This window comes from Microplitis mediator, chromosome 3, assembly GCF_029852145.1.
Source record: "Microplitis mediator isolate UGA2020A chromosome 3, iyMicMedi2.1, whole genome shotgun sequence".
Classification (NCBI taxonomy): domain Eukaryota; kingdom Metazoa; phylum Arthropoda; class Insecta; order Hymenoptera; family Braconidae; genus Microplitis; species Microplitis mediator.
The window spans coordinates 6,494,283-6,520,248 of record NC_079971.1 but is presented as its reverse complement, the minus strand read 5'-3'; the positions used below and the strand labels follow the sequence as shown (position 1 = coordinate 6,520,248).

General features: G+C 30.1%; 3 protein-coding genes and 1 long non-coding RNA gene across 8 annotated transcripts; 2 read left to right on the top strand and 2 right to left on the bottom strand.

Moving 5' to 3' along the window:
* The first annotated feature begins 5 nt into the window (after positions 1-5).
* LOC130664651 (uncharacterized) lies at positions 6-2,265 on the top strand. Its single transcript, XM_057464673.1, has one exon. The coding sequence runs from the start codon at positions 86-88 to the stop codon at positions 1,328-1,330; it is 1,245 nt and encodes a 414-aa protein (XP_057320656.1). The 5' UTR covers positions 6-85; the 3' UTR covers positions 1,331-2,265.
* On the bottom strand, positions 2,259-13,366 carry LOC130664647 (WD repeat-containing protein 75). The gene is made up of 12 exons (XM_057464658.1): positions 13,097-13,366; positions 11,572-11,767; positions 11,311-11,489; positions 11,114-11,233; positions 9,573-9,760; positions 9,140-9,492; positions 8,282-8,466; positions 8,030-8,193; positions 7,765-7,951; positions 7,159-7,693; positions 4,106-4,224; positions 2,259-2,666 (listed from the first exon to the last, which is right to left on the bottom strand). The coding sequence occupies exons 1-12, from the start codon at positions 13,219-13,221 to the stop codon at positions 2,435-2,437; spliced, it is 2,583 nt and encodes an 860-aa protein (XP_057320641.1). The 5' UTR covers positions 13,222-13,366; the 3' UTR covers positions 2,259-2,434.
* On the top strand, positions 4,089-6,484 carry LOC130664660 (uncharacterized). 5 transcript variants are annotated; one of them, XR_008989442.1, is made up of 3 exons: positions 4,089-4,366; positions 5,705-6,039; positions 6,203-6,484. It is a non-coding gene; the product is annotated as an uncharacterized LOC130664660 (long non-coding RNA). The 5 variants fall into 5 exon arrangements; XR_008989441.1 differs by having other exon boundaries at positions 4,090-4,366; positions 5,722-6,039; XR_008989439.1 differs by lacking the exon at positions 4,089-4,366 and adding an exon at positions 4,565-4,579 and having other exon boundaries at positions 5,722-6,039.
* A 1,723-nt stretch (positions 13,367-15,089) lies between the features above and the next one.
* Positions 15,090-21,607, bottom strand: LOC130664645 (transcription initiation factor TFIID subunit 1-like). Its single transcript, XM_057464656.1, has 3 exons — positions 17,600-21,607; positions 17,256-17,510; positions 15,090-16,690 (listed from the first exon to the last, which is right to left on the bottom strand). The coding sequence occupies exons 1-3, from the start codon at positions 21,416-21,418 to the stop codon at positions 15,389-15,391; spliced, it is 5,376 nt and encodes a 1,791-aa protein (XP_057320639.1). The 5' UTR covers positions 21,419-21,607; the 3' UTR covers positions 15,090-15,388.
* Positions 21,608-25,966: the final 4,359 nt, after the last annotated feature.

Here is a 25,966-nt window from a genome sequence, read left to right as displayed (position 1 = left end):
GACGTACTGATTAGTATCAGTCACTGGCACGCGACCCAATTGGGACGATAGCCAATAGTCAAAAAAATTTTAAGTATCAGTTGCAATGTCTTGCAGACAACCGAATTCCTTTGACTTCCGCAGCATCATAACGACAGAAGATGTCAATACTGTTGCAAAAAAAGCTATTGGTAAACACGCGCAAGTCTTGAAGTATTCGATTCACGCTTATTCTGAAGAAAAAATCGGATTTTTGTCTTCACACTTGCGCTTGGACATAACAGTAAAAAACATCAATTTCGACAATTCTTCAGTTAAAAAAAGTTTTTTTGTCAAATCTGTACCATACGATTACCCGGACCAGGCTTCTTACATAAAAGACACGGAAGTGTTTCGTCAAGAGACGGGATTTTTCAAAGACCTGGTGCCGAAGATGTCGATTGAATATACGGGAGATATTTGGGGTCCGCGGTGTTATTTGATAAAAGCGGATGCATTAGTACTCGAAGATCTGGGATTCCAAGGGTTCAAAATGCACCCGAAAAAATTATTGAGCGAAGAATTGATAAAGTCTGGGTTACAAGCGCTGGCGAATTTGCACGCGTCTTCTCTGGTGATTGAGAAACAACTCGGCCGGCCGCTTATTGATGTCTACCCTCATGTTGTAGAGCAAAATTATTTTCTTAAAACGGGAAATCAGTACCGGTGGTATTGCGCTGGTGTAGATCTCGCGATTAAAATTGCCGAAGACATGAATTTGGACACGACATTCATTTCTGATACTTGTGAAAAAGTATTCGATGCTATAAAACCTTCACCGACTAAACGTAATGTTATAAGTCATGGAGATTTGTGGTCTAATAACCTCATGTTTGATGATTCATCACCACCGCGTTGTCGTATAATTGATTTTCAACTTATCCGATACTCCCCGCTGGCAGCGGACGTTGCTCTGTTTCTGTATCTCTGCTCTTCTCGTAAGTTTCGTGATTCTAAAACTCTGGAAATGATGAAATACTATTATGATAATTTGATAAAGTGTTTGAAGATGAATCCAGTTATAGAAGAATATCCCTCGTGGGAAGAAATAATTGATGGGTATGAAGAACAAAAACTTGGCGCTGTTATCACGGCAACGCTTTACTTTCCGACTACTCTTCTTGATAGTAAACTTGGCGCTAAAATAATGAACAATGCAGAGACCTATAGTAAGTTCAGGTATGAAGACAGGAGAGATATCGTTACGGAAATTATGAAGATAAATTCGGAATATAACTCAATTCTCAAAGATATCGTTGAGGAATTAGTTGATTTATCGCTGAAGCTCAACTCTTCACCTGTACTTAATTAAAAAAAGTGACATCCGGCCTTACCTGGAATGGAAGGATAGATTTATTATTTAAATAAATTTGAAATTACGTTCTAAAATCATCAATTAATCTTCCGAAAACTAAAATAATTGTGTAGGATTGATTTCTATCTCATGGTATTGATTCTGGTTCCGTGGAAACGCTACAGGAAATGAAATAATAAATTACAAATTAATTGATAATAGTGTATATTACTACTATTTTATGAGCTATACTATGAAATTTACGAATTTGAGTTATGTCATCATTCAGAAGCGATGAGAAGATGAAGCTGCGAAAGTAAATTTAGGTTCCATACCTAATGAACTTCGAAAATTTGAACTTTTACACTTTAAACTTGGAAATTTGAACTTTTGTAAATTTGAACTTTGGTAAATTGGAAATTTGAATAACTTAATATTTCTTTTATCAAAAATAATTTTTTTTTTATATAATTATTTTTTTATTCATTCATCATCATCATCATCATCATCATCAACATAATAAAAGTTCAAATTGTCAAGTTCAAATTGGTAAAGTTCAATTTTCAAAGTTCATTAGGTCGGTCACCTAAATTTAAATTTGGTGACAGTAGAGCACTATCTCTCTGCTTCGCGGTCGAGGTGTGCAATTTTTTTCAAATAATGGAGATCATCAATTTGTTGGAAGAAATTTTCATAAAACACAAATTATGCAATGGAACTTAAAGCTGATTTCAGGAACTTCAAAATGCATTTTACGAAATTAAGTTATCGCTTTATATATAAACTTTTTAACTGATGGAATTTTTTGGCAAAATAAAACATATTACCGTAAAATTATTTGAAAATTGCGACATGTGACCCTACAACATCTATATTTTTTAAAGAAATATATCTAAGAAATAATAAATAATAAAATATCAATAAATGGTCTTAGATTTTCAAAAAGAAAAAAAAAAATAATATATTTAATCTATACACAATTTTAATACAAAAATTAATTCATAGGCATTTGTATGTAAAATAAAATTAAATGTTATGTACTAACATATCATTTAAAATTTTTTATAAATTACGTAAATTGCTCAGTTAAATTTAATTCGTGTGAAATAATCATCTGTGAGATCACAATGTTTCATTTGAATAAATATCAGCCACACATGTCCAGTCATAACTGACAAGATTTGGATTATTTTCGAATTCCTCATCATCGTAGTCATTATTATCATTTGTGATATTATGCTGGTTAATTAATTTAATATCTTTTGGCGAGGAATCTTCGGATTTTGATATACTTTTATCTTCATCATCACTTTCCTCAGCAGTACTTTCATCATTAACCGTTTCAATGTCTTCCCTAAAATAATAATTATAATTATAAATAAAATATTCAATGTGATAAGTAATTAACGTCATAACTAAAACAAATAAAAGAGATTCTACGGTTTCCGTGGCGCGTCTCAATGATCGTGAATTCTTGTAGAACTCGACGAAAGAAGACTTTCTTAAAGAATAAAATTTTTCGATATCTCGCTTAGTTTTTGAGAAAAATGCGATTTTTTCAAAAAAGTGAAATATTTTATAGATTTTAATATCTTTTATTTTTTTTTATTTTTTTTTCGGAAAGTGCATTTGAAGACTAAAATTTTGAAAAAAAATTACGTCCGAATTAGTCCATTTTTGAAGAAGTTACAGCTATTTGAAAAAAAGTCTTATTTCGTCGAGATCTACAAGAATTCGCGATCATTTGGTGGCGCCACGGAAACTGTAGACCCCCAAATAAACTATAAATAGTTAATGACTATTCAAAATCGTTACATTTTTTAGGTTAATCTCTAAATAAATGCAAGAAGTTAAGGCCATTCTCAGGCAGTGCGCCCCACTTTTGTAAAATTTTCAATGACTTTCAACTGTCATGAGCGTATCAATTTTTTATCAATTAATTGAAAAAAGGACAACGTAGTCGTAATTTCGTCGATATAAAGATTTTTAAAAAAATTATTTACACTTGATATCAATTAGGAGTTAAACGAAATTTCAGTAAAATTGTCATGTCAATTTTATAATTCGAATTTTTAAATTTTGTTGGCTAAAATTTATTCAACCCTTAATTGATAACAACTGTAAGTAATTTTTTTAAAATTCTTTATCTCAACGAAATTACGACTACGTTGTCCTTTTTTCAATTAAGGTTTTAATGTTCTTTTAATTAATTAATAAAATTTTAATACGGTTATGACAGTTGAAAGTCATTATATATTTTTAAAAAGTGGGGGGTACTGTCTGAGAATGCCCTTGATTCTCGTGGAAATGGAAAATACACAGAAAAAAAAAATTTCTTGGCGCAATAAATATTTTGCATTACGAATTGCAGACAAAAATTTTCTTAAGACTAGAAAAAATTTATTGGCGCCATAAATTTTTTTTCGCTCCAAAAAATCTTTTCATTCTCTAATAAATTTTTTGTTTTCAATTTATAATGCAAACAATTTTGTTAAAACTAGAAAAAATTACCTAGCCCACAAACTTTTTTTTTTAATTTATAATACAAAAAATTTCCTGAGACAAGTAAAAATTTTTTGCATCAAGAAATAATTTTTTTCTGTATAAATTTAAAACTGATTCCGATAATTAAACTGTATAACTGTTCATGTTTATTTTTTTTTTTTTTATTCGCACTGAGATAACGCGAATGAATACTGTAAAATTTTGTAAATTGCATTAAGCGATAAATAAATATATAAATATTACAAAACAATAAACAATGTCATTGTTACAAAGTGTTTGCAAACATACCCTGAAGGTTTTTCCTCTTGAACTTTGACTTTCTGTGCGATATGAGCTTTGAATGACAAGACAAAAGGTCCATACAGTATCTTCTTAGAAGGCAACGTGTGCGGTGAGATTGACAGCAGCTGAAATCAAGGACGAGATTATTATCAGTGTACTTCCAGTCACAGTATCAGTAATATATGTGTAAAAATAAATGCATTAGTTTTATGAAAGAACAAAAAATGAAACAAAATAAAATTTTAAAAAACTCGAGTAGGATTGAAGGTAAAGCCGCGACCTAAATTATAATTTTTCGTAATTTGCTTGGAATCGAGGTTGATTCATCTCTATAAAACCCACATACATCCTATGACGTTTGTTAGTACTGTTTGTCGCAATGATAAAAAAAATTGTTTCAATTAACCGGTCTGAATTTAAATATATAAGTGCATATGTATCTATATATATCCATACTCATACGTCAATATTATTGCGTTGGTAAGTTTATTGTAGATATAAAGTTTGTCTTTGTTTGTGTAACTCCGGAGGTATTTCCGGTGTTTAGAAACTGCGATGCGCTGATTGATGGTCCAAGTGAACAAGACATAAATTTTCCGGCAACATCATTTTAATGTTATCATTGGTAATAATAATAAGTGAATGATCACTTGGTAAAGTAAACGGTTTACTTTGTAGCTACTGACGCCTTCCCTACGTGTCAACACCAGATTATGTCAGATCAATTGTCAGATCAGTGATCCCCAGGTCACTGCTCTCGATGCTTAATCAAAATATATACGTGTCGATTACTACTGTTGGACTGTAACACTGACAGATATAAGGAACAACACTAAAACTTATCACGGGTTCATTATTAACGTATGCGCTAATCTGATTTATCACCTTCGGGGAAATATACCGAGGGGATAATAAATTTATGAGCTGGGAGAGTCATGAATTATTTCATCATTTTTAGCAATAGATTCAATTATTTATTAATAGGGGTGCGAATGATTCGAAATTTTTTTAATTATTCGTAATTTTTCAAATTACTCGATTCTAAATGAGAAAATTCTGATCAGGTTCAAATTTTTTATTTTTATTTAATGGAGAGCTCAGTTTTTAAAGTAAAAAAAAATAATTTTTTTTTGTAGATTCGTGTCTGAGCTCTAATTATTTCTGACAAAAATTTGAATTATAGGAAAAAATTTAAGAATTTAAAGTCGTACGAAAAAAAATTTTGGAATCATTAGAAAATTTACGAATAATTCGTGACTTTTTTAAATTACTCGATTCTAAATGAGAAAATTCTGATCAGGTTCAAATTATTTATTTTTATTTAATGGAGAGCTCAGTTCTTAAAGTAAAAAAAAATAATTTTTTTTGTAGATTCGTGTCTGACCTCAAATTACTTCTGACAAAAATTTGAATTATTGGAAAAAATATTAAAATTTTATGTCGTACGAAAGAGAATTTTGGAATCATTTGAAAATTTTCGAATAATTTGAATTATTCGATTCGATTTGAAACAAATAATTAGTAAATTCGAACTATTCGCACCCCTAATAATAAATTGTTAATTTAAAAAAAAGAAAAATATGAATTTATTTAATTGAAATACAGAAAAAAAATGTATGTAGAAATGAGAAAGAGAAAATACGAGAAAGAGAGGCTCGAGAAGAGGGGAGCCAAGGGTCTATATTAAATGATGCCGAGACTCATGAAGGACCAGTTGTGAAGTCACTGTTGAGTTGATATATTCAAAAAATATTAATATAATTTAATATTTATAAAAATTATTTTCTTTTAATTTAAAAAAGTTTATAAAATTCGCGAAAAGTATTTTACAATAACAATATTGAACGATAGTGCGAATGAAGTTCAGCATCGTGTTTCTTTTCTTCCTGGCGATTCTCGGCGTAGTTGTCCACGGATACCCCGTGAGCAACCCAGATGCCGTAAGTTATTGAAAAATTAAATAGATATTTTGTTTTCTTTATTAATTTAAAAACTGATAGGAATTTAAATATAAAATACTTGAGACTTATATATTTTATATATTTAATTTGAAACGGATAAGAGATTAACAATTAAATTTATTTTAAATTTTTGATTGAATAGGCATTCGACAACATGAGACAGATTCCTCAATGGCATTGCCTGCGTTACAGGAAATTTGATTTGGTCCGACGTTGCAGAAATTATCGGCTATCAAGAAAACACTGACACACAAGGATCAAACTGGCTGATACTGAGTATCATCCCAGTGACCTGCCCAAGATCTACTTAATGTCTCACAGATTAACTCGTTTAAAATTACAACCAAGACTTATAGAATGATATTATTTTGTAGTGATATAGATATTGAAAATAAAAAAAAAAATGTTGGAAAATCAAAAAGTGCATATGATACTGGTTAATGATACTGAAGTTAGCAGACGTCTGACAGTTTTTGAATTTTTTTAAAAACGATTAACTATAAAAAAAAAATATTTTGAAAAATTGCACCTATAGTTTATTAAATTTTCTACATGTGTATATTTTCAGTTTTTTTTTTTGTAATTTATTTATTTATTTGTTTAAAAAAAAAATCCAAAAATTTGTAGCTGTCTGCTAACTTCAGGATCGTTACTGGTTAGCCGACGCCTGATAATTTTTTGATTTTTTTTAAAACGATAAATTATTTAAAAAAAAAATGTTTAAAAAAATTGCATTCATAGTTTTTTTTTTTTTTGTAATTAATTTGTTGAAATCCGAAAATTTTTGTCTGCTAACTTCAGTATCATAAAGTATATATTTAAAATACATAATTATTTTTTTGCCGCGCTATTGGCCAAAAATTAGCCTGTTTCGACTCACTCCAGACATTGTAACTCCCAGTATCAATGCAGGTAATATGAAAAATATAGTGTAGGGCACAGGATAAAACGCGACTTCACATTTGGGGTAATATCAGCCAACCACCCTGGTTCAAAATCGTTTTGTTTCATCCTTTGTCACACAATAGACTATTCCAATACCAAAGAATCGATAAAAAAATGACTAAGTAACCAGATAAATATTTTTAAAATTCTTACCTCTTCAGCAATACTTTTTTTCGAAGTATTAAATTGATCGTGAAAGAAAGATGATTCACGTTCGACATTACTGGTCGTCTGTTCAGCCACCATACTGCTAAAGGCTGTTGCAGGTAACCCATTTCCTATCAAGTTTTCCAGAGAAATCGATGCTTCAGACTCCGACTCGAGAGTCAAAAGTTCTTGATTGGAGTCCAAAAAGAATAATTGAGATTTTCGTTGCCACTTTTGATAACTAGGGAGTTGTTTTTCGCAAGGATGGGGAACAAAACTTGCGGCCAATACTGAATTGTTTTCTTCTAAAATATTTTTCCTCGTGTACACGGGAGTCGAATTGAGCGGAGTAAATACATAGAGAGTATTGTCTTCGGTAAATGTTGCCATGAAAGCTGACTGTGAATCTGCGGCGAGGGTTTTAAGCTTCAAGGGAACACTCCAGATGATACTGAGAGTTAGAAGATTCCAAACTGCTATGTGTTCACATGAGGCGGCGATTACTAGATGACAGGCTTCAAATTTTCCGAACTCTATACGCCTGAAATTTATTATTTTTAAATAATTTATTTATTTTTTTGTACATTTAATTAAAATAAATTATTTACTTACTTTAATTCTTGAGGGTAACGATTATTTGTTAGACTGCATTTTAAATTATTCGAGTCAGGAGTCCAGATTGTGAGACTGGAAGCAAAACCAACACCAAGAAGAGAACCATCTTGGGAAAATCCAGCATCAGATGCTGGTAATCCTCGATATGTACCGACTCCATAACATTGCCAGTGTCTACTTTTCTCTATTGAACATAATAATTATTTATTCATTAATATTTAAAATATCACAGTAACATAAATTTAAATTTAAAAATACTTACGGTAAATAGATGACGGTTGTGATAAATTCCATAATTTGAATTTATTGTCTTCGCCAGTAGTTACTGCTAAAACATCTTCTTCGACTAATGATTTTCTTGGTTGAAATTTAAGCGCATTTACCCCGTATTCATGGGGAAGTTCAATGGAAGTATTCAATGCAAATCTGAAAACAAGTAGAGATAAATAGAGATTAGGGTGCGAATTATTCGAAATAATAGCAGGAGTAGAAAGTATCAAATAAAAAAACTTACACTTGCTTTTCGGTGTCAAATTTCCAGAATTTTAATCTTACTTCCGGACAAGATATTTTATCATCACGTTCCTCAATAGTCGCCATCCATGACCCGTCATAATTTAATGCTATTTTTGTAACTTCTGTGTTAACAATTATCGCACTACGCTCTTGAGTCAAAAAATTTTGAGCTGTGATGTTGACCTAAACCATCAATGTATGAAAATTTAATTTAACATTAAATATTACTTATGTTTTTTAAAAAATTAAATTGTAGATAAAGACAACGAGCAGGGGTCCAGAATAATCCAGGCGACTTTAAATTCGAAATATCTCAACATCTATTCAGTTTAAAAAAAAAGTACAAGATACCTTTTTTGTAGAAAATTTAAAGCTCTACAAAAATGGTCTCATTCATTTTTTTTGAAAATTCAATATTTACAGAGATCTTTTCAAAAAAACCAATCACACTTTTTTTGGTAACTTTAAACTTCTGATAAAAAAATTTGAATTTCATTGACTAAAATATAGAAGATTAAATTTTGTTATCGATCTTAGATCAGAGTAAATTTATTTTCCAATAATCTGCCACAAAATTAAATTCAAAATGTTTGAAAAAATGTATTTTCAGTCAAAAAATCACTTTTCCATTGTTTTGTCATGACAATTTTTTTTTTTTATCAGAATTTAAAATTAAAATTTATGATAAAAATTGACATCAGCTTCGATAAAAATTTTTAAATAGTAACTCTATAAAATTCTGAGCAATTGAATTGTTGCAGCTGATAATAAACAGTAGGATCCTCTCGATCTCCTATGATTCATACCGGAAGTGTAAACGCTGAGGGTTAATAAACACTAAATATATTTCACTTACATTATATAGTAAACTTTTTGTTTGAGTATCAAAAAACTGAACATGTCCAGTTCGACTGTTGAGCACCAAACTTCCTGTTCGAGGATCCAGAGTAAGTCCAGCTGGAAAAAGATCTTTTTGCGATACACCAACACCCCACGTAAAATTTTGTATTACTGCCGTAAGCTTTCTCTGAGGATTAACGACAATGATTCCGTTGTCCAGAGTAGAAACAGCGACGTACAGATTGTTCGGGGCTATTGTGAGATGTTTTATTGGCGCAGGAAGTCGAGGGAGAAAATTTTTTAGATGAGGGTTGGATAGAGTCCATTTTACAAGTACGCATTCACTTCCTCCAGAGTACATATGACCACCTGTACAAAAGATATTAATTAAATATAGCAATATTGTGCAATACTTAATTTTATGATAATTAATTATTAAGTTCTCGTACCAGATCTACTGAAAACGACATCCGTAACTGGTAATGTGTGCCAATGATAAGAACCATATGTTGCTCTTTTAGCAAATAAATTTCTCCATACTGCAACTCTTCCACTAGAATCACCTGTCGCAACACAATCTTCCTCGGGATGACCAGCAATACACGTGAATTTACGACCACCAAAACCTATTTTATGCCTGAAAAATTATTTATTTTAAATATTAAATACATAAAATATTTTTTTTAGGTGGGTGCGAATTGAATCGAGTTATATGAAAGTTTTAGAATTATTTGTGACTTTTCAAATTACTCGATACGAATCAAAATATTATGATCAGCTTTCAAATATTAAATTTTTATTTGCAGACCCAAGTAGCAGAGACAATTAAGATGTCTTTTAAAAAGGACAAGATTAATTTTTGTGTCTCAAAACCAAGTTTTTTTTATATAAATAAGATATACAAAAGTTGGTTCTAGGAGTCATAGAAAATTTCTCTCCTTTTTTCCATTTAAAAAAGTCATTTCAATTAAGGGGAATATTTTTTTTTTTTATTAAATCAAAGTTTATATATTCAAAAATATGTATCTAAAGTTTTATATAAAAATTCCGAATATTTTTCGAGTTATGTTTATTCTGACAGCGCGTCAACTGACCGTTGCATCGACTAAAAACTTTAAACGCGTTTTTCTCGAAACTACTTTTTTTGAACTGGTAGCATCTGTAATTTGCATAAATATCAACCGATTCGCAACTTTTATTTTTTTCCGTATTCGTCTATTCAGTAGCTAAAGTTGCACGTAGGGGATTTTGAAAATTTTGATTTTTAAGATTTTTTCGGGCTGTTTGAATCCAAAAAAATGAAAAAAAAAACGAAAAAATTTTTAATATGTCGCCATTTTTTTTCAAATGCAAATTTCCAAAATCCCCTACGTGAAACGATAACCATATGCATACAGATTACGACACGGTTTGGTTTTTTTGTTTCAGATAATCCGTTTTTGAGTTAGAGATGAGACCGTGATGGGGGAAATTTTTTGGTGCTCCACAAAAATGCTTATAACTATGTAACAACATGATAATTTTTAACAAAAATTTAGGATAATTGTCTTCGATGTATACTTTATAGAACAAAAGAAACCCGATCCCCAAATTCCTTTATTATCCCAGTCAAAAAAATTCCCGAAAATCACCTATCAGGGGCTATCCCCCTTAAAAAATCATTTAGATGACTTAGTTGACAATTATTTGTAGTTTATGTTTTGTCATCATTTTGGTGGCTTGTCGATAGGTCAAAAAACAGCCTCAAAACTTCTATCTAATAGATGTCACAAAGCCAAGTGTGCAAATTGGGGCAGAGATTAATTTTTTAAAGTGATCAACAATAATTATTTCGTAGATTCGTGAGCTCTATTTACTTCCGACAAGAATTTGAATTGTTGGAAAAAATATTACAATTTTTTGTCGTTCAAAATAAAATTTACGAATAATTCGTCTTCAAACTAATCGCACTACCCGAGTTTTTTTTCTTAATAAATAAATAAATGCTTACAATTTCCCAGTTAAATTTCTCTCTGGTTGTAAAATATGCAGATCAAGATCTTGGGCCAATGCTATCAAATTATTTCCATAATTTCCAATTATATCTACAGAATAATCTTCAGAAGTGGCACTGAAATCAAATAATTGTTTAATTTAATAAAAAAAAAGTATGATAATTGTCAAAATTTAAAACAAAAAAATTTGTACCGAATACTAGTAGACTTTATATCATTTCCATTTTCTAAATCAAACAGAACCAGCTGGATCGCATTATTAGGTTTCACATAATACGTAATCAGAGCTTGCTGTGTATCATTTCCCTTTACATTGGTGTAATTAACTATATGAAAGCTCTTTATTTTTACGTTTTTGTGAGTTTTAAGTTTCTGAAAATATAAAATAATATTATTAATATGAATTACTATTGCTAACATAAATTTTATTCTTGTGAAATATATGAAATTGTACCAAGTTTTTGGTGATGAGTCCATGGGAGTCCCAGTTTATTAGGACACCAGTTTCAGTACAACCAATGATCGTGTTATTATTTTCAGTTGATGCGATACCAGTAATTTTGTTTTCTGCTGGCTCTAATTCTCGAACAAAATCGCCCGTCTGAGTACTGTATGCTCTGATTATTTGCTTCCATACTACATACAGTGTTCTGAAAAATACAAATTAATTAATTATTAAATTGATAAAAAATAAACTAAATTAATTAATAGTAATACCGATTTACAAATCAATTGAAGATTCCTAAAATAAGGTACCGATTACCAGTCTCTTATCAATATTCAGTTTCCCTGTAAGGTAAATGACTTAATAATAGACCGTGGCCCGGCTTCTGACCTTTTAAATTTTAAAGTGATAACTTCTGAACTTTCTTGTTAAAAATTAAGCATCAATAACTTTTTACTGTAATTTTTTAAGAACAATGTGTCCGTTTACGTAAATTTTTTCTTCTAGTTAGAGTTCGCCGGTTGAATGATTAAATTTTATATAATTCAAGTATGCAAATAAAATAAAATATATACGTATGTTTAAAATTGATTATATTTATGTTTTTGATGGTGATTAAATGAATGAAAATTAATTTTAACGCTAAAATATGGGGGTCAATAAGTGGTACAGCAACTAGCGGGTATGTTGCTGTAAGTGATCCTCGAAATTTAACATTTCGCATCTATAATTTATACAGTTATAAATAAATGCTGTTTAACTAATAATCAAATTATTTGTTAACATAAATAATAGTTTATACTTCTGATAATTTATTTATAATTATTGTTTTTCAAACAACAAGTTTTGAACATTAATATCACATGAGAAATTATAAATAACAATAAATTAATAATGTTTTAAACGTTTCGCTTACTATCGTTGCTATATTTATATCAAAACGTGTCCAAGAAAAATTAATTTTATTTTATATATTAAACTGTCGATAATTAAAATTTTTCAAATCGTTTTTATTGCAGCAATAACTTGCATTAAAAACTACATTTGCGACCAACATTTGGTTCAAATCACCAGTCAATAATTGGGTCTTTCGGGTCGGAAACTGTAGCGTGTTAATTTTTAAAGCATAAACTGGGCCTGTAGAAACTCTTTTTATAAATAAATAAAAACTGTTAATTTTTTTCAACGACAATTCTCATCAGAAACTGATGACAAAACACGTGATTTTTATTTTATAATCAACATTTTTCCAGCGCGGCATCCCGCGGTTTTCAAAACGTCAGAAAATTTGCCGCTTTCCTTACATTTAATTAATAAAATAATTTAAAACCAGGCAATTGTTAATTTATTTAATTACTTAAACTCATTTTTAAATCCCTTAAATTATTATGCTGGGAAGGGAAGGCCAGAGGGTGGGAGCTACTGGTACGTAGCTCCAAATTTACCTCTTTCTTTATTCTTAGGCAATAAATAAAAATTAAAATAAAAAATATACAAATAATATTAATCAGAATATTTATAATAAAACACTTACTCTCCGTCATTGGAAAAAAGTGGACGATTATCAATAATGCTTCCGCCGCCTTTTCTCTTAACCACAAGATCATCATTTCTACCATCAGTACGATTCGATAATTTCTTTGTCATTTTTTCTTTCATTGTTTATAATTTTTTTCACTGATTTTAAATATTTTATTTAAACTTCTTACCACACATTTAAAACATTATTGTATGATACTTTATTACTCCACGTGGGATTTTTCTAACCTCTATAATTTGTTTTTAAATTCATGTCTTGTTCACTATTATTATTATTAATTCTCAAAATTCAAAGATGTCGCTCTTTGCCAATGACCACTGAAACCACGAAATATGACTCAAGCTTATTTAGGGTCAGTTTTTCAAAACCGTATTTATTTCTAGTCTGGGTCTAAATTATTATTTCTGGTATATCTATATATTATTGATATAAGTATTAGAGTGATTAGTTTTAAAAGAATATTTTTTTTTACTCCCACAGCAACGTATTGATGTATAAAAAATAAAAGACGTAGTACTCAATCAGAAAACTAATACCCGATCACTCATGTATTTGAATATCTGTATTTACTAAATATATCTATACAAATACATGGAGTGATCGGGTACTAATTCTCTGATCCGGTACTATACTAGGTCTTTTAACATAAGTAATTTTTTTTTTTAAATCTAAGGTAAAAGACTTCCTACCCGATCAGGGAACTAGGACTTGATCACTCCGTGAATATATATATTTATTTAGTAAAATTTACTAATTAAAATTATATAAATATCTGAGTGATCAAGTACTAGTTCCTCGATCGGGTACTAGGTCTTTTACTTTAGATTTTAAAAAAAGAATTACTTCTGTTAAAAGACCTAGTACCCGATCAGAGAACTAATATCCGAGTGAAGAACTAGCACCCGATCAGAAAAATAGTACCCAATTAGAGAACTAATACCGGATCAGAGAATTAGTATTCGATCACTTATGTATTTGTATATCTGCATTTAAATGCAGTAATTACTAAATTTTACTAAATATAGATTTATAAATTCACGGAGTGATCGAGTACTAGTTCCCTGATTGGGTACTAGGTTTTTTACCTTAAATTAAAAAAAAAATTGCTTAAGTAAAAGCCCCTGTACCCGCTCATTTTTCATTGAAGTGAGATTAAATCACTCTATATAAATTAATAAATAAAATGAAAAGCCAGATTTTTTTTTATAGTTATTTTTTGAAGTTTCGAGTATTAGAATAAAATTTTAGTTTGAAGAATAATCTTGATAATTAATTATTATTCATTTTTAAAATAAGGTCCTTGAGTGTACCCATAATCGCTCACTAAAAGTTGTGATGTACCATTCCTCGACCAACACATGGCCCTATAGTCGCTCAAAGACAATATCAATTAAACTATGATAAGTTTATTGATTTGGACAAATAATTTATAAATTATACTACTTTATTCTTTCATAATATCAAATTTCATGAATTTTGAAAATGTATTTAATAAGATATAGTTACAACAATTCTTAAAAAATTTGACTTAACCCAAATTAAATCTAACGAATGAACGTTAAAGTAAAAAACGCCCGACTGAGCGCGATTTTGAAAACAGTCATTTAATTTAAATTTATAATCTATAATAAAATAATTTGATGCATCATATTTTAATATATTTAGATTCACAAATAATTATTTATCAGTAATAATATTTTTAGTTGTAATTTTTTTTTATAAAAATTATAAAAAAACGCCTTAAACAGTTAAAGTGAGCGACTAATGGTACTGAGCGGGTAGAAGGGCTTTTACCTTATAATTAAAAGACCTAGTCCTCGATCAAGGAACTAGTTCTCTCGTAAAAAAAATATTATTTACTGATTTAAAATTAAAATTAAAAAGGATTTGGTCGAACTTTTTAAAAAATGAATTATTTTAAATAATCAAAATTTTTTTTCAACAGAATTTTTCATTTATTTTTTATAATGGCACAATTCAACTTTTTCAACCTTTAACAATTTAATAATCAACGAAATTACAAAATTACACCATAAAAAAAATATAAATTGATGAAAAATTAGTTTTTTTTCAATGTATGATAATCATTAGACTTAAACACATGATCATAAATTACTAATTATTAAGTTCTCATAATATTTTTATAATTTTATCGTACATCGATCTGTAATATTACAAAAATTAAATTTATGAGTAATAACAAAATTTGTACTTTTATTTAATTAAGAATTAATAATTATTTCTTTCATTAATTATGTATATGTATATCATTTTTTTTTTTTACAATTAAAACCAAATTTCGCCGTCTGCGATATCATAAGATTGTTCCTGCTGATGATCATTTTCTTGTCTTACATCGTCCTCACTAGAAACTTCAAGTTCTTCAAGGAGATTAACTTTTTTTTCGGGGATACATTGGAAGACTTTTTTCTGAACAAAATTGCATTCATCATCATCAGAGCCCTGAAGATCTGATTGATAAAGAGTAATTTCTTCGCCAGACATAATATCCGAGTTTCCACCACCGACATCAAGTTCCATTAAATTGAATGTACCGTCACTGAAAAATTGAAAATCTTGGAAATTATCAATCTGATTCTCAGAAATAGTCTCAAAGTTTTCTTCTTTACGGCCACCGATAGTAAATTCATTCTCATCATCAGAACATTCAAGATCTTGATAAATGTCAACTTTTTCCTCCGGAATTGAATCCGGGCTTTTGCTGACGTCCTCGGATTCCATTAATTTATATTTTTCTTCACTGGAAAATTTATGCTCTTGAATGGTATTTATTTTATTTTCAGTGGCAGACCCCAGGCTTTCTTCGTCACCAACGACATCAATGAAATCGCTATCATCTGATTTAGATTTTACTGATGCATTCTCAGATAAACTCATACTTTTTAAACTCAAACTTTTTAAACTCGATTTAACTGCTGGAGAATTTTTATTTTTATTTGCTTCCAGCCAATAGGAATTTTTATTTACTATGTTACTTTCTATCTGCGTGAGATAGGAATCATATTCATTCAATGATTGTTCGCAAACTTTAAAAATCATCTCTGCTTCCCGTACAAATGACGAATTTTGTTGAATGCAATTATCTAGAATTAATTTGACATCATGAAGAAATCCGTAGCGATTATGATAGTCTCTGGAAGCGATTTTTTGAATTATGGTATTTAAATCCATTGGAGTTTTGACAATACTAGTGTTCTTAGTAAACTTTTTAAAATTAAGAAACAATTTAGACTCTGTCATAGTCTTGATTTTTCTGTTGACGATATCATCGAGAAGAAACGCAAGTTTTACTTGATCATTGTCGCCCATGAATGGATTTATTGCTTTCTCGAGTCTCATGAGAGACTCATCCTTTTCTTTGAGTCTTTGCGCGCAAATTTCAAGTATTTGCTCTGCTGTCTTAGTCAGTGGGTGGATCGGTCCATTATAAATTGATGAATTTTTAACGAGACGGTTAATATCGGCGAGAAACTTTTCTCTAGTTTCGTATTTGTACTGTCGTATATTTTCTCGAATTGTTTGTAGGTCGATTGGCTGTTTTATTATTTTATAGTAATCAGGAACGAGCTAAAACATAAAAAAACAAAATTATTTAATTAATAATGAATAGCAACTAAAGTCTTTACATGACTTGAGTATCAGTTGTAAATTTATTTAATATATTTAAGGTAAAAGATCTAGTACCCGATGACTCATGTATTTTTATATCTATAGTTAATAAATATAGATCGACAAATACATGGAGAGATCGGGTACTAGGCCTTTTAACTTATAAGTAATTTTTTTTTAGTCTGAGGTAAAAGACCTAGTACCCGATCACTCCATATATTTTTATATCTATAATTAGTTAAATTTAGTAAATATAAATATCTGTCAGTGATCGGGAACTAGGTCTCTTACCTTAGATTTAAAAAAAAAAAGTACTTATAAATTTAAAGATCTAGTTCCTGATCAGGGAACTGGTACCCGATCAGAGAACTAGTACCCGTCCAAGGAACTAGTACTCGTCCAAGGAACTAGTACCCGATCACTTCAAAAATAATAAATAAATGAGTACTGAAGTCAGAAAATTTTCTTATTTTCTTGTTAATAATTAAATATAAAAGTTAATTGTTCTAGAAAATAAATTTACCTTTCTATTGACAGGAAACAAAAATAGCCCTACGTTGGGTAAATGTTTGACTTCATTGATAATTTTTTCCAGTATTACTGACATCGAAATAACAGGATCAGTTTGTCTCCTCTTTGCTGGCTTAATGTACTCCACTGATTGATTGTAATCAATAGTGTCTTCGGTGTTTCTTCGTCGTTTTTTCGTGCTGAATTTCGTATCAGGATCTCTAGATTTTGTCGTACGATTGTGGTTATTATTCTCCTCTTGTATTTGCTGCAATATATTAATATAAATTAAAAATTAGCATTCAAATGAAATGAGTAATTTTAATTTAAAAAAAAAAAATAAATAAGTGTACAAACCTTGATAAGTTTAGTTGAAAATTTGACTTTAGTACCGTCGACTTTTACAAGATCTTTATGGTAATTAAGATCACTATTAAATTGTTTGTCAACTTTTTTTTCCTGTACTCGAGTCACGCCAACATTCACTGAATTTGGAGCCGGAATATTTTGAACTACAGGACAAGATTTACTTGGTCTCTGCAATGACAATGGATCGTCCTGAGAATTATTAGAATCAGCAGAAACTGGATTATTAGCCATCATCTTTCGCTTGCGTTCTTCATGTTTATTAATTCTTCTCAATCTTTCTTGAAGTCTTCTCTTCTCTTTCCTTCGTTCTTCTTTTTGTTCGTCAGTAAGTGACATAAAATCATTTACTAATTTTTTATCATTGGTATTTTTTATTTTTAAATACAAATCAATTACTGCTGAGTTACGAATTATTTCAACTCGTGTAAACTCTTTGCCATCAGCATCACGAAAAGTTCGATTAATTTTCAGCACACGTTCGCCAGGTTCAGAATCTGTATCACCTTTCTTTTTAGTTTTGGATTTTTTGCTGTTTTGAGCTGTCGATGTCTCACCCAAAAACATTTTTTTCAACTCCTGCCGTTCCTGCTCTTCTTGTTTCAACGTCAACTGCTCGCTGGTTGTTTTGTTCGCCAAAATATTCTCAATATTTTTTCCCATTTCTTCAATGTCAGAGTCGTCCTCATCATCCGAACTTACATTTTCGTCAGAACTCAGTACTTCAGCTGATGACAGTACACTATTTTGTAGATTAAAAATTCTCTGGCACTCTTCTTTGTAACGTTCTTGATATTCAGCAACAGAAAATCGATTACCCCGAGAAAATTTTGACTCGCATTGTTCCCCAGCTTTGGCTTTTTCCGTCGAAAGAGTCCGTACGAGATCAATAATCTCCCAACGGCCTAATTGATTGACCTTTTCATCGGGTATTTGAAATTTTTTAAGAATTTGCTTGGCATTAGGCAGCGACAGTCGTCTTAAGTCAGCATCCGTACCATTAAGTGTTTTTTTAGGCTGCACTTCTTGTTCGTTTTTGTTAACGATCGGTTTATTTGACATACGGACGTACGAAAATCCTTCACCGCAACCAGTAGGGTCAGCTGGACCAGTCAACTGCAGAAGACATTTGCCCTCCATCGCATGGATGTACGCTCTCGAGGTATTCCAAGGCGCGACTTTAATTTCATCGTCCATTTTCAGCTGCAAATCATCGTCGTCATCATTTTGAGATGCGAAGAGAAATTTTTCACCATAACCAGCGTCTTTTAGTCTCTGTTCAGCAGCTTTCATACTGAAATAAGCACAACACTGCTCGGGGGAAACCATCTCTTGGATTTCTTCTTCTGAAGGCAATCGAAAATCAGATCTCATCACCCACCAATTTGAATACATGCCGGTTCTTTTAAAATTAGCACATAATTTCAAACGTTTTCTAATACTGCTTTCACTGTACAGTGGGAATGCTTTCTTGATATCTTCCATTTTTACTTTTTTTGGTGTGTCGGTTGACTTCCAAAACAAACGATAAATAAAAACAAGAAGAAAGTCGCGGGTAAATTTGACTGCTAGCTTTGAATTTGGTCCTGGTACTTCATAAAGTGGACACTGCTGCCCAGCAATGAAGATATTGTCGACTTCACGTATAAAATATTTATCACGTGTTCGGATCACCAAGAAGTCTGTTTGCGGAGCCTTGTGTTCATAAATTGGAGCTCTGTACATGTTATTTTCAAGCGTTTGGATGCTTTGACCGGGTGCCAAAGATCCGAGAAAAGGGCTCGTGTAAGTGAATACAGTTTCGCCGTACTTATAATTAGGTACCTGCTGATCTTTGTCAACTTTTCGCCTGTAATAATTCTTGATCTTCGAACACATACCGACTGCATTCATCAACGGCGGATGTTCTTCAGAAAATTCAACGAGTATTAGCTGACCATCTCTGCCACTTAGATCCTTAGCAGACCTCATAAAAAATACGTCACCTCCACCGGAAGCAATCCTCTCTCGTTCACGTTTTTCTGCTTGATGTTCGATGTATTTCAGCAAGGGATGGACTGGATGCGGTCCTGGATGAGCCAGTGGGCCGTAGCTGAATCGTCGCAACGGAGGCCTGTGAAAGTTTCTAAGTTTCATGGGACCCATGAAAGTTCGAATGAAAGGCGCACTTAGTTTCATCACTGGAATACTGTGTTGGATTAAATTTTTCCCGCCGGTTTTCAGTCGCAGAGTCATTTCTTTTTCTTTCGGCATGTAGTAGACATCATTGGAGATATTGAAAGGATCGTGTGTAGTTGAGTTTGAAGGTTCAGGTGGCGTTTTTTCCTCAATTTCTTCAGCGATGTTCAAAATACCGATTTGATTCAGTAAAGTTTTACTTTTCTTTGAATACGGAAGTGGATTTTTAGCTTTACGCTGAGTCTCAGTTTGTTTTTTAATTGGGTTGACATCCTCCGGAATTTCTAAGATGATGTTGTCGTCATTTAGATCCAGGGTTAAGATTTTTGGCTTTGGAATTTCCTTCATATTCTCAGCATCCCAAATAACTTCATTTTCCCAAAGTCCATAAACCAGGTCATCATTTTCCACCGGAAATAATGAACTGAAAGTTTCATCTTGCTGTTCATTTTTTTCTGCATGAAGTCGAGAATGAAAACTCATGTCAAATTTGTCCTGTGACTGAGCTTTTCTGTTAGAACTTGAAGGTATCCACCCAGCAGAACTATTTTTGTTATTTAATGTACGCGCAACTTCCTGCGCTACATCATTTGAATCCCATACGACGTTATTTTCCCACTCCAATTGTGAAACCATAAGAAATGCGTCGTCATCAAACCCATCACTGTTTAATTTTTCAAGCTTATTATTATTTGACTCATTAGCTTTCGCTAATTTAAATCCATAATCAAAATTACTCCCAGTCTCGGGTACCCCCATCATATCAAACCAATACTTTGCTGGACCAAAACGCCAATCCTTAAAATCTGGACTTGTCTTCACATTTTCTTTAGCATCTTCATTACCAGTCACTGCTTGTTGTTCGTTTTTAACAGGTGCCAATAATTTGAGCTCATCATCAGAAGCGCACTGGTCAGGATCAGGATCAGGCCCGTAGTTCATTACCCAGCCTTTACTCTTGATAACTTTTTCTTCTTGATCTGAATCCGTACATTTTTTTGTTTCTTCGTTATGTTGTTTGTGATTCTTCTTCAGTTTCTGAGCTCCCCGCCAGATATTTGGCAAACTACTAAACTTTCCTTCTCCGAATAATTTGTGAAACCGGAGAACTTTATTAGGACGAAAGTTAGGAAATAATTCAGTCACATCAACATTTGCATATTTTGCTGGTAATATATAAGAATAAGGATGATTTTCTTTGTCTTCATTAGTTTTAACTGGTGACAATTTTGTATCATGACATTTATCAAATGCCTCATCATCATCTGCATGGATATCAACATTTTCTTCTGGAATTTCCAACTCCAAATCTTCAATTTCTTCACTCGCATCAGGAAAACTGTTACCCGGTAATTTATCATGATCGATATCATTGTCACGGTCATTCACGACCACTTGATTTTCTAATGTCACATCATCGTCACTATAACTATAAGATTCCCCGACAATTTCTTCATGTGACACTACATCCTGGATTACAGAATCAAATCCCAGGGAATCGAGTGACGACAAATGTCTTTGAGCATCATCATCAAAGAAATGATTCTCCAACTGACCATTGTTGTCAATATTCCCAAACATAAATCCAATCAAATTAAAAGACTTGTTACTATTTTCATCGAGTAGTGCCATAATTTTAATTACGTTTACCGGGAATTTTCAAATCACATACTAAATTTAAAAAAAATATTGCGGGTTTTTAATTTATCGGATATTGGAGAAAACGATACTAGCGCTGTATGTTATTTCAAATAAAACGTCAACTTAGATAGTTGACGAGAATGTCAACAACTCAAACGTTATTACACATGCAGCCGCACCGCACTACTGACCATGAAATGGAACATGTGCTTGAAATTAGCCTACCGGGCCAACCGCTTCCCCTTCTTTTTTCAAAATTATCTACCATCCCCGCAACTTGCGCGCATGCGCATTAGGTTATTACTTAATTGTCTACTTTTCATATTTGAGTGAAACGACACCCGTCTTAATTACACTCAAAGACGTTAATGGAACTTTGATTTTACTAAATGATAATTTAAAACCAATTTTTTTAAGGCAATGAATTTTGAAAAAACAGAAATTTTTAGCACTTTGTTAGACTTTGATAAAATGTTTATAATTATTCTTTAAAACTCGATTTCTAAATCTAATTTTTTAAATTTTGAACTCAAAATACCATGATAGAAAAATTAGCAGACATTTGAAATAAAAAAAAAATTTTTTAACAGATAAATAATGGAAAAAAAATATTTCTAAAAAAAAGCAGATGTCGGAAATTTTCTAAACTATACGTGCAATTTTTCAAAATATTTTTTTTAATACTTTTTTTTTGTTAAAAAAAATCAAAAAATTTTTAAATGTCTGCTAACTTTATTGTCATCAAAATATGATAGTAAAATTAGCAGACATTTAAAATAAAAAAATTTTTTTGAACAGATAAATAATGAAAAAAAAGTATTTCTAAAAAAATACACATGTCGGAAATTTCATAATGCAAAATATCTCAAAACCTAAGTAGGATACTTTGCTTTGTGACATCTATTAGATAGTAGTTTTGAAGCTGTTTTTTGACATCGATAAGACACCAAAATGTTGACAAAAAAATCATAAATTTAGGTAATTGAAAAAATATCTGCTGAAAAGACTGGACACAAGTGATGACAAAAAGTAAATTACAAATAAGTCATCTAAATGATTTTATAATTTAAATGACTTTTTTGGAGTGGAAAAAAGAGGAAAAATTTTCTACATTTAGTCTAGTCAACAAGTTCAAAAAGACGAAAAATAGAGATAAAGCTCTTAAAAATATGAGCGATAGCTCATTCGATTCGGAATTACATCTAGAAAAATGTATCTCGAGAATTTATTAGCACATAAAAAATTACGATTGTTATTAACAAATTAAGACAAAAAAAAATGGCATTCAGTTTTTCGGTAATATTTCAAAAACTATTAACATTTTTGAAATTTGGAAAAAAGATCCTTAAAGAGGAGGAAATTTGCAATAAAAAAGTTCCGACTCCCCAAACTCTACCTCTATTATTTATAATTTTAATTTAACGCCGAAAATAGGGCTCCGCGCGGCCGTTACGGCTCGGGCGCACTGCCGCTAAAGAGAGAGTACCACATAAAATAATTTTTTTATAGTAACAAATATTAATTTAAAAATTTGAATAAATTATGGCATCATCTAGACACTTGAAAGAAGAAATCCCCGTTGGAAAAAAGTTATTAAGTCAATTTTTCAAAAAGTTATACTTTTGTTAACTAAATAATTTTTTTTCAATCTCCGTTTTCATAAATGACAATGTAAAAGTTTAAATAATACACCTATAAATTTTTGGCTTCGTGGAGCCCTTCTTATATAAATACTTAACAAGAACACGCCATAAAAATTTATTAAAGTTCATTATTTTGTTTATAATAATTTTTTAAAGTTAACAAATGAAATGATTGAGCTATCTTCGAATTTCTTGAATTTTTATCAAAGAAACTATTTTTTTAAATAAACAATAGAATTACCTAAACATAGAAATTAAAAATATTGGTAAATGATGCAATAAAGAAACAAAAAACGATATATAAAAGAAAACAAGTTAGATAAATATTAATAAATCACGCATATAATTTAAACTGTATGATATATAGATATGATGTAAAGGTTGATTGGTAGATATTTTATCACTCAATAAAATTGTTCCGAGGTTCATAGCTGTAATTTAATTATTTAACAAGTTATAAGTCATAAAAGTTACGAAAAAGTCAAAAAAATCTCACATTTTTATAAACAAATGCATATAATAGCTGATAAACAATAGTTACAAACTTGGTCATTCGCTTATTTAAAAGATTAATTGAACCTCTATAAAAACCACTTGAATGTTCATTATCGTATCTCTAATAGTTTATAAGTTATATCAATTTGTTAGTTGAAAAATTAAGAGGCCGATTCAACTTCGGTCTCATGTAATATGTAAAAGTGTTTTCAAAAATAGAAAAAAAAATTTTTTATTACTGTCATACATAGGTCTGTTTTTGTTGTTTTTTCCGCTCTAGAAAAAAAATATAACAGTTTATAGAATTTGTTTATAACAAATTGTTAAGTTAACAAGCGATGAAATTATTTATAAAAAAAAATTTTTTTTTTGTTAACCTATGAAGAAATACCATTATGATTTTTAAAGAAAAAATAATTTCTTAACTAATTATTTAAACAATCGAAATGTAAAGAAACCGATTATAAACAATAACAAAAGTTTTTTAAGAAAAAATTTTTGCTTTCAAAATCATTATTTTGCCAAGACCAAGAAATGGTAAAAAAAAATTTTTTTTAAATATTAAACTTGTCTATTTGTTTATAAAAAATAACTTAACAAATGATGTAAAAATTTTTTTTCGAACGTAATTTAATGCTGTTGTTAGGTGCGAAAACAGCAATAACATGAAATTTGTCGAAAAAAAATTTTTTAACAACATTTCTTGGATTTTTCATTTTTTGTTAACTTTAAAAAAATTATTATAAACAAAATAATGAACTTTAATAAATTTTTATGGCGTGTTCTTGTTAAGTATATATATAAGAAGGGCTCCACGAAGCCAAAAATTTATAGGTGTATTATTTAAACTTTTACATTGTCATTTATGAAAACGGAGATTGAAAAAAAATTAGTTAGTTAACAAAAGTATAACTTTTTGAAAAATTGACTTAATAACTTTTTTCCAACGGGGATTTATTCTTTCAAGTGTCTAGATGATGCCATAATTTATTCAAATTTTTAAATTAATATTTGTTACTATAAAAAAATTATTTTATGTGGTACTCTCTCTTTAGCGGCAGTGCGCCCGAGCCGTAACGGCCGCGCGGAGCCCTATTTTCGGCGTTAAATTGAAATTATAAATAATAGAGGTAGAGTTTGGGGAGTCGGGACTTTTTTATTGCAAATTTTCTCCTCTTTAAGGATCTTTTTTCCAAATTTCAAAAATGTTAATAGTTTTTGAAATATTACCAAAAAACTAAATGCCATTTTTTTTTGTCTTAATTTGTTAATAACAATCGTAATTTTTTATGTGCTAATAAATCCTCGAGATACATTTTTCTAGATGTGATTCCGAATCGAATGAGCTATCGCTCATATTTTTAAGAGCTTTATCTCTATTTTTCGTCTTTTTGAACTTGTTGACTAAAATTATCGTTACCATCACATTATTATCTATATTTTCAAGAGAGTAAGGAAAATTTTGAAAAAATTATTTGGTGCAAGGAATTATTTCTTGACCAAAAAAATCTTTTCTCGCCCCTGTTCCCGCCATATCTATATAATAAAATTAGTTAATGTTATCGAAATTGGTATCATTAGATAGGTCTTGACTTAAATTTGTACCTTTTCATAGTTTAAATTCTTTTTAATTGTCAAGTATTGAGATAAATAGATTTATCTATAACATTCGAATTACACTTAAATCATGCGAGAAAAAATACGATCGTATTCATTTTCTATAAATAAATTAATACTTTAATTATATTATCATTAAATATGACTACATGTTACTGAACAGGGGAGACCGGGGCACGACGGCCCCCTTAAGCCGGTAATTATTTTTTATGGCTTTTAATTTGTAGATCAACCTAATTTGGTCCTTTCTTAAGCAAATCCATTAAAATGTTATAACATTCTTTTAAAATTATTAATATTTCTTTTTTAAGTATTAAAGTTTTTTTATTTATGAAAAATTGCAGATAATAAAATACTTGAAAATAATGATACTTAAAATGTTACTCTTTCGTGGAATATAATTTTAAAATTCAAATAAATTATTATCATTAATTTTTTAAAAAATTTTGATAATTATAATTACTTATTCGAACAATAAAAACTTCTCAATGACAAAAAAATTAATAATACTAATAAGTTAATTACTGAAATAAGCAATTTTTTTTTCTGTAATATTATGATCATAAATTAATAAATTTCAGTTTAAAAAAATCAATATTTCCGATTTTATGAACAATTAAAATGACCAAAACACGATTTTTTAAAAATATTTGACATTAAAACATAAATAACTCAAAAGTTTTCAGGAATTTCGAAAACTTGAACAAAGATAATTTATAGGAAATAAAAAGATCTACAAAAAAGTTTCTATAACATTTTGTGATAAGTCTATTAGTTTCGCTGA